The sequence below is a fragment of the Pantherophis guttatus genome, chromosome 3, assembly GCF_059756535.1.
Source record: "Pantherophis guttatus breed Tessera chromosome 3, ASM5975653v1, whole genome shotgun sequence".
NCBI lineage: Eukaryota > Metazoa > Chordata > Lepidosauria > Squamata > Colubridae > Pantherophis > Pantherophis guttatus.
Genome location: NC_142065.1, coordinates 99984784 through 100002369, shown reverse-complemented (window position 1 = coordinate 100002369; position 17586 = coordinate 99984784). Strand labels below are relative to the sequence as shown.

Sequence of the window (17586 nt, the reverse complement as noted above, 5' to 3'; positions counted from 1 at the left end):
ATTTTGGGGGTTCAGCCATGCACATGTATTCATGCGCATGTGCACTTTCGGCACTCGGTCCGGAAAAGGTTAGCCATCACTGGCTTATATCCAGCAGTCCTTAGTTCAACCCCACAATGATCCAAAGCTACATTGCATTAGTTTTTTTTTTTTTTTACTGTAACTTCAAATCCTATTTCACCTTTCAACTCTCTGTAAATTTTTGTTTCCACGTACTTTCATCAGCAAGCCAATTGGTTTCTCCAAATCTGGAATCCTTTTTGAAGTTCTCATATCATTTTGTTTCAGTTGAAAACTTTGGTTTTTAATCTTAAGCAAAACACTTTAAACTTTCTTATCAAGTGCTTTGCCTAATGCTATGCATGATTGCTAAGACTTTGTTTGCTTTCCTAACTAGCTAAGTCTAGTTCTAACTAATTAGTTTAGAGTTAGTTATTCTAGTAATAACTAATTATAGCTGCTTAAGTTTTTTTTTTTTAAAAAAAAACCTCTAGCCCCTAATAATTTTATTTGGTTTGTTTGAGTTGAAATTATGAAAATTTATTGGAACATTTGTTTGATCTGTGAGACATGTGGTCTTGATATGTGGACAAATGGGAACTAGAAAGGACAGGGAGATATACACAGGGTTCTTATTTTCTCAAACATTTCTCATTGCTTATAATGTCCAAATATGAACTTTTGTGTTGTTAAACAGTCCAGAAATGGTTTTGGTCAGTACAGCAAACAAATTAGCAAATAATTTATCATTACGTATGCTTTCTCTATATTGAATATCTTAAAGTAAAATTAGAGATTATTTCTAAATTTTCATGCATAAGGCAGAGAGAGACAGTAACTATAAATGACATGCTAACATACAGGTCAGTGCTCCAATTTTTAAAATGGTGGGATAGTAAAGTTGTTTATAGATTAGAATTTTCTAGCCTATTGTTTTTTTCCTACAAAAACCTCAAAACTGATCTCTTTGAAGAGTATTAAATACAGATCAGCTCTTGGCAAATGTTTCTTCAAACGCTGGATGAAGAGAGATACAAACCATGGGTTGTGTTTAGGAGTGAACAAATGATTTTTTGGGTGGGTGCGTTTTCTGTTACATTAAGTGGTGGGTTGCCCCCGGTTCGCACTGGTTCTATAGAACCGGTAGTAAAACCAGTGGGAGGCTCCGCCCACCAACCCCGATGTCATCAAAACGCTTCTGCGCATGCGCAGAAGCTTCTGCGCTCAGGCGCGCATTTAGCCCCACTGCGAACCAGTAGTAAAGGTAAGTAGAACCCACCCCCTGGTTACATTATGTGTTTTATATAATGTTACCATGACTATATAATGTGTTGCTCGTGTTGTGTGATAAATACCTTAGAAGGCATCTACGTTGTATGTTTTTCCAGGTGCCAGTAATAGCAATCTTGGGATCTGGAGGTGGATTTCGGGCAACTGTGGGATTATCTGGAGTAATGAAAGCACTGTATGAATCTGGAATTTTAGACTGCGCAACATATATTGCTGGTTTATCTGGATCCACATGGCAAGTTTGATTTTTTTTTTTAAAAAAGCTTTTTTTATTTTAATAGGCAATACCTTACTCTTATTATGTATATTTTTTATCCCTTGATTCTATAGCTAAATTGCCAAAATCTTTTAAAAAAGGTAAATCAGCTTTTAGCGAGTGGTTGACTTCTATTTCTAATTCTTTGGTTTGGTGATTTAAAAATCTTTCTGAGTTAATAAAAGCTTGCAACTTAGGTTTTTAATGTTTTAGTTACACTTTTTGAGGAAATTGAAACCTATAAAAACAAATTTGCCTTAAACTTATACTTAGAATGTATGGTTCACTAATCAGCTAAAATTGTCTGCAATAAATCTTCAGTATCGCTCAAGGGTGCTTTAAATGTACTGAAATTAAAATATCACTTCATAACATGAAAGCAATTATATTGTTTATTATTACTGAATCCTTAAAATAATGGATTTGATTGATTTCTAAAACCAGTAGTTCTTAGAGCATAAAATAAAAGGAAATTCACAGTCCCTTGAAGATAGCTTTCCCAGGGAATTTGTGCTACCAGACGACTCAATCTTTCATCAAGCAGTAAGAGAACTTGACTCTAGAGCAGGGGTGTCAAATTTGCGGTGTCACATTGTCATGTGACATATCACAACTTTTTTCCCCTTTGCCAAAACGGGGGTGGGCATGGCCAGCACGTGACACATCTGGCTGTGAGTTTGACACCCCTGTTCTAGAGTAAAGTTCTCTTACTGCTTGATGAAAGATTGAGTCGTCTGGTAGCATAGGTCATATTGTCAAAATTTAAAAAAGAACTCAAGCATCTGAGTTCTGGACTAGGAAGGCAAGTAGAAATAGGTAGGAGTAAGACAACTTTAATTTATAATATTACTTTGTTTTCTTTCTTGGAATATTCTATTATTTTATATTGATAGCTAATAATTGTCTTCAATTGTGACAATGGAATAAATTCAATTAACAAACTTAATTTTTTCCTGCTGTAAAGGCTAAAGAGGCTGCAGCCCTAGATGAAATTTTGTCAGTTTTTTAGAATAAACTTAGTCAAAATGAAATTTAAAAAATGGCATAACTACTGTCAGTTTTATTTTGAGGATCAGTAAATATAATTTAAAATCTTGCTGCCAAATGATGAAATTAGAATTCTTAAATTGAAGTAATCTCCTCTCTTAAAAACTATGTTTCTGGTAGTATGCTATCTTAAACACAGAGATTAGAGAAATACATATTGTATGTCTCAGTTAGAGGACTGAGTATTTATAAACAATTAAAGTTTTATTAAATATGTATATATAATATAAATTATTTTAGATAAACGTAAAATACACAAGTTTCACCAGTGTTTTGTTTTTCTTCTCCTCCCCTCCGCTTTTCTCTTATTTATTTATTTAAAAAATTTACATGGCTGCCCAACTCACTCTTGGTGACTCCGGGCGGCTTGTAAGGATAAGACCCCAGTACAACAAACCAATAACTCTCCCTGCCACCAGTGATAATAATTAGATCAGCCACTTGATGGGCTCCATATAATTCTGGGGTCCCCAGGCCCACCAGCAGAACTATGTCTTCAGGGCCTTGCAAAAGGGTGTCAAAGCGGTGGCCAATCTTATCTCTGCAGGGATGATGTTCCACAGAGAGGGAGTCATTACAGAAAAGGCCCTTCTTTGTCCTGCTAGATGGACCTTCTTAAGATGATCCCATATGATTCCCTGCTTTCCCATTATGGCGGGTTGGGTAGATATGACTGGGAAAATATGGTTCTTCAAATAACATTGACTCAAGCCATGTAGAACTTTGAAAGTGTCAACCAGCACCTTGAGTTGGACTCAGAAGCAATTTGGCAACTGATTATTCCACAAGAGAAGTGACATGTACAAATCTAGGCTTACCCAAACGCATGTGGGCCACCACATTTTGAACCAATTAAACCTTCTAGATACTTTTCAAGGCAGTTCCATGTAAAACACATTGCAATAGTCAAGATAGGAGGTGACATAGGTGAGGGGAACAGTGAGTAGGAAATGTTGGTCCAGGAAAGGCCTAACTCACAGGCCCTCCTAGCCGAGACTGCCACCTGCTCTTTAAGCAGTAGTTGTGAGTCCTGGAGAGCGTCCCCTCATTTGTCACCATTATTGGTTGAAGATCTTGTGACCATCTTTGGTCCATTTTTATGTGCACTAAAAATATTGTTTTGGTCTGTTCGTAGGTACATGTCAACCCTGTATTCTCATCCAGATTTCCCGGTGAAAGGGCCAAAGGAGATAAATGTTGAGTTGAGGAACAGTATTAGTCACACCCCACTGAAACTACTTACACCCCAGAAAGTGAAGCGATACATTGAAGCACTATGGAAAAAGAAGAGGTCTGGGCAGCCTGTGACATTTACAGATATCTTCGGAATGTTGATAGGAGAAACACTGGTTCAAAATGTAAGCATTGGTCAAAAGATTTAGGGAAGCTGTTTAAATCTTAGGTGCATAATATTTGTGTAAATACAGCTTGATGCATCAGAACTGCTGACTTTGTAGTAGAAACTGCAGACAATGATGAGAAAACTCTACTAATCACAATTAAACCAATGGTTTGAATTCTAGTTATAACTACAACATAATCTAATACAAATGTGAGTTGGGCTCTGCCTTTTGGTTACCCAGAAAGCTGCAGTAGCTACCCAATACTTCTATTACCACTTTATCATAAATATTCAAATGTCAAAAATGCGTCCTGCCCCCCACGCATGTGTGCATGGCCCCCTGCACACGCTCCACTCCCATGCATGCGCACACGCCCCTCACATATGCCCCCCCTGCACATGTGTGCATGGCCCCCCTGCATGCGCCCCACACCCCATGCATGCGTGGCAGGGACCCGAAGACCAGCTGGCCAGTGGGAGACACGCGCGCATACGCAGAACAGCTGAACTGGGGCGACGGCTTGCGTGCCATCAGAAAGGTTCACCATCATGGGTATAGTCTCTGTTATTTTAGCACATAAAATTAAATAATACCCATCTACATCAGCAATATAACCTGTTGTTATATTGTTTCAACTGTTGTACATCAGTTGAAAATAGCAATAGCAATCGCACTTAGACTTATACACCGCTTCATGGTGCTTTACAGCCCTCCTTAAGTGGTTTACAATATCAGCATATTGCCCCCAACAATCTGGGTCCTCATTTTACCGACCTCGGAAGGATGGAAGGATGAGTCAACTTTGAGCCGATGAGAATATCCTTTGAGTTTCCTAATATATGAATAATATTTTCACTGTTTTTAAATTTTTATTATAATTAGTATTATTTATTGTGAAAGTTATAGAAAGTTATTGGCACATAAACTGCTCAGAGTCTGAAAGAGTAGGAGTGCTTTATAAGCCTAATGAATAGAACCAGTAATCACCAACTTGTGATTTTTAACTAGACTAATCAGTAGTAAGAAGGCTTTCTTAGTCTTTGTTACAAGATTATTAATTTATAATTTCCATGTAGATAATTCTGTTACATTTTTGGTGTATGTTCAGCTGGTTTATGACCATAATGAAGTAACCTGAAGTAACTTTTTTGTATTTTTAAAAAAGTAAAACTCTGACGGAGATAGGTGATTAAAAATATGAAATATGAATAAATATATCAGCTTCAGTTCAAATATTAAACTACATAATTCTGTTTCCTTTTTGCAGAGAATGGATATCACTTTATCTTATATGAGGGAAAAAATCAACAAAGCACAGTCAGCTTTGCCACTTTTTACCTGTCTTCATGTTAAACCTGATGTGTCAGAACTGATGTTTGCAGGTCAGTGTTCTCACTATCTGGTCAGCCTTTATTTATTTAAGACCATCCTATTCAAGAATGATTCTGGGTGACTTATAAAAGAAACAATAATAGACAGGAAAAAAATGAATTTCCAGACAAGACAAATTATCCAAAACACACCCATGAGGAGCTCAACAACCACCCTACTTCAGAGCTTGGGAGAAGTTTTAAGGACTTCTAGAACCCCATTTTTTGAGAGAGGCACATGTACAGTATCTTTAGAGAGATGCTATTCTAGAGGGCAGGCAGGTATTTTGGGTCCCAATAGATGGCACTGTTAATAGATGGCAGGTAAAATACCAACTATGTAGATCTTACCTGATGAGTAGAAACCACGGAAGGTGATCCTCGGATAACTTAACCATATTTAAGAGGTAATGACTACCATCTTGAATTGGTTCTGGAAACTCACTGGCTATCAGTGCAACTTGTGCAGGAATGGGTGTCATACAGATTTATGCCAGTCACTTCCTGTTCTACTACATTTTGGATTACTTGTAGTTTCCAGATGATCTTTGAGATCACAGAGGGTGCATTGCATGATATGATCAGGATATGAGTAACTAAATGAAGGGCCTCTTAATGGAGGAATGGACACAATTGACACACAAGATGGAACTGTAGAAAGTGGCAGAATCACTGGCTAAACAAGAGGGGGCAGTAAAAACATGTTCCAGCCATGGGAGGAAGTAGCAGAGGCCAGACTACTGAAGTCTTTATCTGCTGGTTCCCAAGAAAATACAATTTCTAGCAAAAGTCTTGTAAATAGGTGATCAACAATAAAGAAACTACTTTGGCCTACTCACAAAACTGTTCTGGTTTCTTGGACCTGACACAAAGTACCTCTATATCTGCCACCTTCTTTTCAAGTCAAAGATGACCCCCAGGTTTCATATCAGTTTTGAATATGGAAGGGTAGCCTATTCCAAAACTAAAAATGAAAAGTCCTCATTTTGAGGGGCCAATGGGGCCCCTCAAAATCCACTTAGTCTGTTTGCACAGCCTCCAGGCACCATGACAGGACACTGGCACAGGGTCAAATTGTACATTGATGACCTTATCCAAAAGCTTCATAAAAAGGAAGGGAAAGAGATTTGAACCACGAAACATAGTTATAAGAAAAAGCATATATTGCTTCAAGTAAACACCACAAAGCTTGATTTTTATTTTCACCCCAAAAAGAAGAAATTAAAATGACAAAGAAGTAGAATTAAAGGCGGAGCAAAAGTGTTTGAAGATGAAACTGATGCTTTTGGTCTGGATTGATTGAAAAAATTGGTGCTTGCTTAGTGGTGTATCAGTATACAGCTCTTTTTACTCTGTTTCAGACACATATGAGTGACACAGATTTTTTAAGGTAATAATTATGAATCAGATAGGTCCTTTGTGTTTTAATCAGCTTCTTTTTAATGATGTAAATAAGTCAACATAAACATTCTCTTGATGCTAAAAAAACAAAATTCTGGTACCTTTGTGCATGTGCATGTGCTGCACATAGTTAAGTAAGTAGGTTTATTGTTAAAACAAAACAATATGTGCTACATGTAGTGTATATGAAATAGAAAGAAAGTTAGCTTTCATGTAAATTCCAGGGCTTGGGAGGTGAGTGAAAATGATTATTTTTATTAATACACTAAATGTAATAAAGTCACTGAACTGGCAGAATTGCTTAATATTTATTATCTACTGTGTATTAGTTGGCAGCTCAGTATGAATTTTGATTTTGTGATGCTGCAGCTGGTCAGTGGGACTTAGTTCACTGTGGGTTGGTGCCCAGCTCTAATTTTTGTTTTGTTTTTTATCATGGACCAATTTATTTATGGTAATAGATCAAAATCCCATACTCAATAAAGCAAAACACATGAGCAAAACAGTAATGTAAAATTAGTAAAAGACATAGCTAATAACTCTCCACACAAAAACAATCAAATCTCTATACTACCAAAACTCTCATGTCTGTTTGACACTTCAGTTGTGCAAAATGCTGCATCATAGGGCAAATCTGGTCAACAAAGGTACTCGAGATAAGCTAATTTATAGAATGCTGGGACCTATTACTCCCCCACGGAATGAAATTTGTGAAAGATGTGACTGCTTCAAAGAGGAGGGGAGGAAGTACTGGAAGGAAAGAAGGATAGAACAGGGAGGAAGAAGGGATGGAGGAAGAGAGAGGAAGAAAGAAAGGAAGGAAGAGGACAAACTGAAGTTGAAGAAACATCTCAGAAAAAGGCCATGGCAAACCACTTTCAGTTAACACTTTACTCTATCCCTTTATTGTTGAATTTATCAAAACAGTATTAGTATCTGAAGTGACAATTTCAACAGATGCTTAACAGTTTGTTCTGTCTTTTGCTATGATTCTCTAGTTGGAACCAAGATCTTTTTTTGACCCAAACTATTTGATTATACTAGTTTACATGTTCATATATGTATATTGGGAGGAGAAAAGTGTGAGAAAATCAGAAGTCTGAACCAGTGGCAAACTTCTGTTTGTAAACACTACCTTTGTAGTAGGTCATTTCTCTGTCTGTTCTAACCATTGTTTATTGCTGCTTTCAGATTGGGTGGAGTTCAGTCCCTATGAGATTGGAATGGCTAAATATGGAACCTTCATGACTCCCAATCTTTTTGGCAGCAAGTTTTTTATGGGCACAGTAGTGAAAAAATACAAAGAGAACCCTCTGCATTTCTTAATGGGTAAGTACTAGATTAAATCTCAGAAAGTAAACAATGCCCAAGCATTATTCTTTTTTTAAAAAATAGTACCATTGTTCTCTGAAAATCCAAGGACAAAACTTACAGTACCATTACTGTATCATATCTAGAAAATGTATATCTCTCAGCTACCAAATAGACATTTGCAGCCCAAATATAGTAGTTTAACACACAGTTAAAGTATGTATGAATCACATTTGACTTTTCTAGTCCTATGAGTGAATCCTTACAGGTAGATGAACAGAAAGTTTCTATCCAGTTTAAGGCTTCATAGTTTGCATTCTTCTTCACTCTGTTCCAGAGATCTCTTTTACAGTAGTGTAATAATAGTTATTTTTTTAATTTAATAAATGCTATAAGTTAGTTTGTACGTTAAAGTCTGACTTTGAAAATTAATAAAGATATTATATTAAAAGGATAAATTATCAGTCATCTATATACATAAAATATTTTACTTGTTTTCAGGTGTATGGGGAAGTGCATTTGCTATACTGATCAACAGAGTGCTTGGGGTTTCTAACAGCCACAATAAAGGACCCACAATGGAAGAAGAACTAGGTATTGTAATAAAAGTTGAAGCATGTGTCTATGTTGATATTTCTGTTTAAAAATAATTAAACAAATGTAAAATTGGCATGCTGAAAAGCAAAGTCCCAGCCTCCAAGATCATCTATTTTCCAGGTCACCTTTTAGTTCTTAAGGAAGTAATAACCTACAGTGTAAATGCTTTGGTTGGAAATGTCCTACTTGCCGATTAAAAAAGAAAAAAGTAAGTAGAAATGGTACAGAATACCTGTAGGGCACCTTGACCTGCAGGGATGGAATCTAAAGGTGATGGAGATGATTATCTGTTAAAGGAAGTACTTTGCAACTGTCCATGTGTCCCATTATAGCCAGGTTGTGAATGCTAAGTTCTTTTCAGAGGTTTTGCAGCTGGGTAGAAAGAATGTTCACCATATGCACTTACCAGTGTAGAAAGGCTTGGGATCCCTGGGCTAAAGTAGCTTAGACTGGGCTAAAGTAGCTTAGACAAATTCATGGACTTTAGTAGTTATGGCTGTTATAGCTACAGTATAAGCAGCTTGGATGCCATGTTCCTTCCAATAGTATGGAATATCATTAGGAAAGAATATTGCCTTTATGCAGGGGTGGGCTGCTGGGGGTTTGGGAGAACCTCTAGTAAGATTCTGTGCAGTTCAGAGAACTCCCAAATCCTACTCCTGGCTCGCCCCACCCACCCCTCCCCTCCCAGGAGTTCCCATGCAGCTGTTTTGGATGCAGGTAAGTACAGGGCATGCACAGAGGCTCAGGGAGGGTGAAAAATGGGCCTACCGGAAGTTCGGGAAGGATGGAAATGGGCCCATTTCTGGCCACCAGAGGGCCTCAGGAGCCTGGGGAGGCTGTTTTCGCTGTCCCAGAGGCTCGAGGAAAGCCTCTGGAGCCTGGGGAGGGCAAAAGCCCCCACCAGTGCAGGATGCTGACTAGGCCACGCCCACCCAGCAACTGGGCAGAGAATCCCTTGCTAAAATTTTTGAAGCCTATCCCTGCCTTTATGTCCTGTGTGGAAGCTTGTCTGAAGCATCTGGCTATATATTTAGTAAGAACAATGCTTGATTACTGGAACTGTAGTCTATTTTTTCTGAGTTTTATTGTTCTGTTTATTCATTGAATGAATGTCTATTCATCTGTTAAGGATGAAAACTTCATGTGGCTTATTTCCCCCATGCAGCTTATATTAGAGACTGTTATCTGTCTCCCTCATGAACTAAAGAACAAGTGAAGAATAATCAAATAGAAAGATAAAATTTCTGCAACAAAAATTGTTTTTTTACAGATGGCTAGATCCATAAATTTAGCCATCTCTCAAACTTGTTTCAGTCAAAACATGAGCAATCTTGGGGGAGAAATTGCAACCACTCCTGTAATTCACTTGTGATCCTTCTGAAGTCCACATGATCACAGGTTTTGGAACCGCCGTAATTTATGCTGCTTTATTATTATTAGCCCACATAAACTCGGGAGAATGGAAGCCTTTTCCTTAAAAATTATGGAACTTAATCTGTCATACTGCACCAGTATCGATTGGTAGATGTTTTTTCACCTTCCTAGTCTAGGGCTGAGAGAAAATAACTTGCCCAAAAGTCACCTAGATGGTTTCTATCCCTGATGAAGAATTAGAACTTGGGTCTCCCCATTCCTGATTCAGTATCTTAATCACTGCACCATTCTGGCTGTCTGCATGACATGATATGACTATATAAAAATTGACATAGAATTTTAAATGGAAGAATTGCTACAATGGACAAGAACAAAGCATCAGATGTCAATACAATTTTTTTTAAAGCAATACTAAATCTATTTTGAGGAAATGTAGAATACTATACATCGTTTTATTTCATTCCAAATAGACCACAGAGAATGCAGGAGATGAGCTGTCTCTGAAAATGTCTTCATTGTAGTAGTCACCCATGTCACTCCTTTATTTACTCATGGTTGACAGCTCTTACTTTAGTCTGTGATCCCTTACAGAAACCCATCATTTCCTCCTCCTGCCTCCCAGGCAGTTGTCAGGCTTTTGAAATACTGTGACTGAGAAAAATATATCTATGTACATTTTTGGCTAATTTGCAGTTCCACATACCCTACAGGAAATTTCATCTCTTCCTAAAAGGTTAGGTAATAAAATTTGGGAGCATCTAAAATAAATTGCTAGTTGGTAGCAGCTGCTTGCCTATACTCTAAAACTGGTGAATTTGTACTTCATTCAAAAGAACCATTCAAATTATGCATTACATGCCTGTTTGCTGTAGTGGAGAAATACTGTATATACTGTAGTCTTTCAAAGGCATTGAGACTTATTCCCAAATGAATAAAACATTTTTCCAAAAACTAAAAACATGCTTAATCCTATTGATTTCATTGACTTTGATATGGTTAACTTTTGCATTACAGGTAGTCCTTGACTTACAGTGTTTCATTTCGTGACTGTTCAAAGTTACTAGGCAATGAAAAAAGTGACTTATGACCATTTTTCAGTTACGGCCGTTGCAGCTTCCCCATGATCATGTAGTCAAATTTCAGATGTTTGGCAACAGGTTCATACTTATGTCTGATGCTGTGTCCCAAGGTCATGTGATCACCTTTTGCGACCTTCTGACAAGCAAAGTTAATGGGGAAGTCAGATTCACTTAACAACCTGATTATTAATTTATCAACTGCAGGCATTCACTTAACAATGGAGGCAAGAAAGGTGGGGCAAATTCACTTAACAACAGAAATGTTGGGCTCAATTCTAGCTGTAAGTCGAGGACTACCTTTATTTTAAAGTTAAATCTGTTTTTCTGTTTCCTTTTTAAATTATTCAGGGGTTGGTTGGTTGTTATGATGTAGTCATTCTCTCATTGAACGTCTGATAGTTTGTTGTTACAATACTGCATGGTGTTAGTCAGAAATCCTTAAAGCAGAGTCAGTCTTATTGCAGAGTTGAAAAAAAATATGTGCATTGGCCACAGGATAACCCTGATACTGATCTACACAGACATGCAATCAGATGGCCATTGCGTGAGAGCATGACTCTTGTAAAAGCCACTCTCTCAACTATTCTTTTAAGGAAGTGATCTACTTGCTTTCTAAAATGCAAACCACTCCCAACTGAACATTTACTTGAGAAATAATAAAAAGAATTCCTGAAGAGTAAAATAATCTAATTCTTTCATAATGAACTCTGGAGAATAATGTCAGTTTTTTGATACGAAGAATAAAATATCCTGCCCCCTTTCTTTCCTTATGTACAAAAATAGTTTGGAAATCTATCTCTTAGGAGGGAAAATATTGGAGTTATCTAGTAATCAGAGCCGCTCATACTAAGATGTTTTTGAAAGTATTTGAAATGCTTTTAGTATGCCAGACTGTGTTGGATATCATAACCATGAATTGAGTCCTAAAACCAGTTTTCCTCACTTCCTAGCTTCCAACTTTCAGTGTCATCGTAATGCATTTAAAATGCCAAACTGATTTAATATTGGATAACTAGATGGAGCACTAAAACAGGATTATATCGCAGTACAGTTTATTATAAGTAGGTGTAATGTAGAAAGAGTCTAGAACTGAAGCAGTGTTTTAGAGTTGTGTGTTTTTTTTCCCCTCAGCTGCTGTTCTGAGACAGATCCCTATGTTACAAAGCTTGTCTGCCTCTTGGATCATGGTACATTTGATGTAGGGTTCTTTTCTTTTTCTATATTACGGCTTTTATGAAGGACTTAGTGAGTCCAGTGGGAAATAGCTTGCTCACTTCTGAAGATGTAATGATACATTTCAGTGATGATATGAGAACCAGCAGCAAGGAACTAATTTTGTGCTATTATTTATAGTAGGGAGATGATTACAGAAGTGGGTCCTAATGTAATTCCAGGAGATTGATTTGAGAGTCTCAGAAAGCAGGAATTCCAAGAGGAGACTAGATTGGTGGTCCTTTGTCCTTTTCAGCTTTAAGGATTGAGAATATCCTTTTTCCAGTTTGCTTGTAACTAAGAATATAAATAGAACCCAGCCACCCTGGAGATCAAATTACATATTGCATAGAACATATAGAAGCTTCCTCTTCACTTTTTTCTTTTATTGCAAATGATAAATCCTACTTAAATGTGATTGTATATCTGAATGGAGAGGGAAGTTTTAAAATCTTTTTCCTTCCACCCTAGAGTCATTTTCCAAAGGAAATAGCTATGAGAAAGACTTAAATTATTTTCCCTGTGTACCCTTGGTCCTGATCCCGGTCATGATCTTATAGGCTTTACTTTTAAGTAACCTATAAAGTACTTTTAAAAAATCTAATACTGTATGTAGCTCTTCTATGATCTACTGTGAAAAGAGAAAATAAAAGTACATTAATTGCTATTATTACATTGACAGGAAGCAGAGTAGGGAAAATTGTAAGCTCCTGAATCTCACTTGTACCTCAGAAGCTTGATTGTTGGATTACTTTGTTTCTCACACTATATTGGGGCTTGCTTTTGACTCGGTTAAGACTAGTGTGCCTTATCATTCAGACAGTGTGTTTGGCTCAAGTAAAAAAAAAAAGTATAAGGGTTTCCCCCCCCAAAGGTGTTTCCTTTGATTTTACCTAATACTGTAATAATAATAAATAGTTAGATCAGATAGCAAACAGCAAAAGGAAGTCAGTGTCAGAGAACAAGAAACTAGCTTTATAAATAATGTATTTATTTCTTAATCTCTTTTATCAGAGGGTGGCATGAACTGCAGCTTTCTTTGTAAGAAAAAAATCCAATGCCTCCAATTTTTACTTAGCTATCCTTTGATATTTATGGAGATGGAAAATCTTTTGGAATTAAAAAAATCTGCAAAATTCAAATTAACTTTAAAAAAAGAGGAAAATATCACAATGACTTTGCTTTCCTTAAAGTACCTCTATAGGGAAGTTAGGCTAGATTACAATCTTTAAGTAAGTACAGACAACTTCCTTTGCCCTATATTGCTGCCATGCTCCAGTCTCTATGTCAAGAATCAGGAACAATGGTCCTTTTATGGCTTGTGGACTTCAACTCCCAGAATTTCTGAGCCAGCATGGGAGTTGAATTCTAGGAGTTGAAGTCCCACAGGTCATAAAAGGGCCATTGTTCTCCATCTCTGTTCTATGTGATGGTCCACAGAAGACACATATTATCTTTGTGTTTACAGAATGGAAGGCAACTGCAGTGAAGAAATACTCTGATTGACCGCCTTCCCCTCCCCAGTACTAATATATTTTCTAATTTCTTCCATTTCTCCATGTTTATTCAATATTTAAAGTATCAAACTGTTTCTTTCCTTGTTTTCACAGAAAATATCAGGTTGCGACAGATTGTAAGCAATGATTCAGATAGTGATGATGAATCACAGGGGCCAAAAGGTAAGAAAAGTTACCAATCGTGACACTGCCTAGAAAATATTTTATGGACAATGCCTAAACAAAGAAAGACATAACCGAAAGAGCCAAACAAGACTATGTGTTAATTGGACAGAGGTACTTTCCCCCTATTAAACATTTCTGGATGCTTCATACATCTTATTTTTTATGCTTATTTTTTTCTTTTTTTAAATTAAAGATAGATGTTTAAATGTCCAGGTTATGTCCCAGATTAAAAAAGCAAAGGTTAAAAATGATCTTATAATTTATATTTTACATTTAAGATATTGAAAGTATTTTTCATATGTTGTCATCTTGTAATACTTAAAACAATCTGCAATGTAGGCCTGAACCATGAGATGGGCAGGAAAGAAAGAAAGAAAGAAAGAAAGAAAAGAAAGAAAGAAAGAAAGAAAGAAAGAAAGAAAGAAAGAAAGAAAGAAAGAAAGAAATGTTAGTATTGCCACATTGCAGACCAGTGATGAGACACAATTTAACTTCTCTGAGCACAGGTAGTAAGTTCATGTAGGAACAGTGATGTGCTGCTTAATGCTTAAGTACTGGCTTCATTGTTACCTGCTTGCTGGAGAATAGTTAATTAACTAGGTTTCATTGCTGATGCTGATGCCTTTTTTTTTAACCTTCTGAAACAGGCTCGGAAAACTCCCAGGCTGAAAAATCTCACGAACAGAGCAGCCAGGAAAGCTGGGTTCAGAGGATGTTTATGGCACTGGTAGGCGACAGCACCCTTTTCAACACCCGAGAGGGCCGGGCTGGCAAAGTCCACAATTTCATGTTGGGTTTGAATCTCAATACTTGCTATCCATTATCCCCTTTCGTTGGTGTCAGTACTCAGGAATCGATGGAAGATGATGACGTGGATACTGCTGTAACAGGTGAAAATCCATATGTTTCTTCATTCTGTTTCTCTGATCAGTAAGACAGAATGAAATGTAAAGGGTTCCAAGTAACCTACCCATAGCAGATAAAACTCTGAGGTAGGCAACTTCCCCAAAAAATAAGTTTATTGGATATGCCATATTGGCACAGGCTGATGAAAGCCGACTCTGAATATTCTCGTGGTTTTCACCTAATTAAAAGTAAAAGTTTTTCACTTTCTCAAAACAATCAGTCACATGGTCCAATCAGGATGCTGTCCAGTTGCTAGGTGACTCCAGTCCCTTCCTTCTGAGCACTTGCAGGAATGTCCTTGGTTCCCAAGAGAAAGTATTTTGTTTTGGCTACAACACCCCAACTATCTCTTCCCCCCTCCCTATTCCTCTTCTCCAATATTTCAGCACTGAAGTCTCAAAATTGTCTCGTCAAGCAGCTTCAGGGTTGAGAGCAATCTTTTTCTTTTTTTTTGAGATTTGCTTCGAAATACAGATAGTCCTTGACTTACAACCATTAGCAACCATTTGAAGTTACAGCATCCCTGAAAATAAATGACTTACAATCGGTGCTCCCATTTACAACCATCACAACATTCCCCACGTTCACGTGATCAATATTCTGGTGCTCGGTCCATGGCATATATTTACAAGGGTTGCAGCAGCATCCTGGGGTCATGTGATCACCATTTTACAACCTTCCCTGTGTCTGACAGGCAAAGTCGAATGAGGAAGCCAGATTTGCTTAACGACCGTTTGATTCACGGAACTGCAGTGACTCCCTTAACAACCACAGCAAAAAGGTTGTAAAATTGGGCACAACCCACTTAGCAGCTTAACAACATATATTCTGGTCCCAGTTGTGGCTGTAAGTCGAGGACTATCTGTATACCTAAAGAGTTATGCATAGCTTGGGCCTTACATAACCAATTTCACTCATTCCATCACCCACCCTCCTCGCCCTTGAATTTGTCAAAACACTTCTTAGGCACACTAGTTGGAACAGAGCAGACACTTGACACATAACTGTATAATAATCTTTAGTGTATACTGGAATAAAGCCACTTTAAGCAATTGCCTGCCCTTTGTCAATAGGATAGTGCAGACCCTTTTTGTTTAAATCCAGCACTTCTATTCCCTGCCTTTCTCAGCACTTAAGAGACATCTGGCTTTAATCTTGTGGGGTGGAGACAGTTGACAGCTAACATGATCAGCATTCTCATTGTGGAAAGCTGTGACAATTAACATAATTTTGACACTTCCTGATCTTGTCTTACATAGCTTGGTTATTAGAAACAGCCCGACAATCTGATGTCAGGAGTTGGATTATTATTATTAGTCATATTTATTATTCAAATAGTAAGCTGGAAGATTACTTTGGCTGTCTCCAAACCTTGAAAATTATGATTAGGGAAAATCAGGGAATAGAGGAGGACTATTCTCATGAGTGTGTTTATAAGGTTATCCTTCTAATTAATGGCATTATATCAAAATCAAACCAAATGAGAACAGTGGTATATCCTCTGGAAATTGATGCTTATTTGTATGTTTTTTTAATCATTTCTATTACTAAATGTATCCCATATTTTAATATAATTTCCAAAGGAGCTTTTAATTAAAAATGGTGAATATTTTAAATATGTGGTGGGAGAAGTCACAGGGTCCTTGGGGCTATAGGTGCCGCTCAGTGGTGGGCGAACCGGTAGTGGCAGCAATGGGAGGCTCCGCCCACCCGCCCAGATGTCATCAAAAATGCTCTGTGCATGCGCAGAAGCACAGCGCGCTCACAAAGTGAGTGTGTGTGCTCGCGTGCTAACGATAACAAACTGGTAGCACCGGGATTTGAATCCCACTACTGGTGCAGCTACATTTATGTTAAATCCATGCCCTTCCTAGTTGTGAAGGTACCAGAGAGGCAACATGTAGGTGTACTGTATGTAATGATTTAGACCTCTCTGTGAGAGGAGGTATGTCCATAAGCTCTGAAAGAGGTAATGGTGTGTCCCTTTCTTAGAAGCCATTCTTGGATCCAGCCAAACTTGATCATTTTAGTTCATTCAAGTCATTGAGAAGATTATCTCCAGTTTGCCAGAATGGAATATAGGATCATCCGAGAATAGTTGTAATCTTAGACTCAGTTGATGCAAGATGGAGATATTTGTTCTCATCAACAGCAAATGCCCTTCCAAAACCTTTTGCCAGGTATATCATAGAATCATATAGGGCTGGAGGTCTGCCAGTCCAATTCCCTGCCTAAGGCAGGATATTGCTTAGCAGTCTCTCTTTAAGCAAGAGCTTTGTAGGGAAGTTCTCAAGTCTTATGGAAGTATTCTTATATTGTACTTATTCTTAAGTAGTCTTATGTTTTCCATGTGGAAAAAAATATAGAATTAAGAAATAAGTTTCAGGCAGTAGAAAAACATATAATATAAGATTTGGTTTCCTCTTGCCTCAGTTTGCTTTTGCCTGTCTGAGGTCTCTTGATTAGAAAGTTAAATTCTTATTTCTATTGAAGGAAGCATTTTGAATCCCTCAATTGTCATATTATTTAAGTAAACATTTATTTTATTGTATATACAATATAACAAGAATACGATATATAAAAGACTTAAATATTCCCCACTAAATATTCCATGAAGTAAAAACTGTTACATTTGATGCCAGGCAGAAGCAATAATCAGTAACCCAACTTGACAACTTTTCTTGGTCCGATACTGAGTAAATAAACGTTATCAAT

The 17586-nt window shown here is 37.4% G+C and overlaps 1 protein-coding gene across 4 annotated transcripts in view; it reads left to right on the top strand.

Annotated features, from left to right (window-relative positions):
* Positions 1 to 17586, top strand: part of PLA2G4A (phospholipase A2 group IVA) — a 75588-nt gene that overhangs the window by 38108 nt on the left and 19894 nt on the right. For all 4 annotated transcript variants that reach the window (XM_087890090.1, XM_087890092.1, XM_087890093.1 and 1 more), the window contains 7 exons: positions 1389 to 1525; positions 3729 to 3951; positions 5204 to 5318; positions 7899 to 8036; positions 8520 to 8612; positions 13894 to 13962; positions 14613 to 14855. In XM_087890090.1, the coding sequence (XP_087746216.1) occupies positions 1389 to 1525; positions 3729 to 3951; positions 5204 to 5318; positions 7899 to 8036; positions 8520 to 8612; positions 13894 to 13962; positions 14613 to 14855 (1018 nt within the window). The remainder of the gene's footprint in view (positions 1 to 1388; positions 1526 to 3728; positions 3952 to 5203; positions 5319 to 7898; positions 8037 to 8519; positions 8613 to 13893; positions 13963 to 14612; positions 14856 to 17586) is intronic.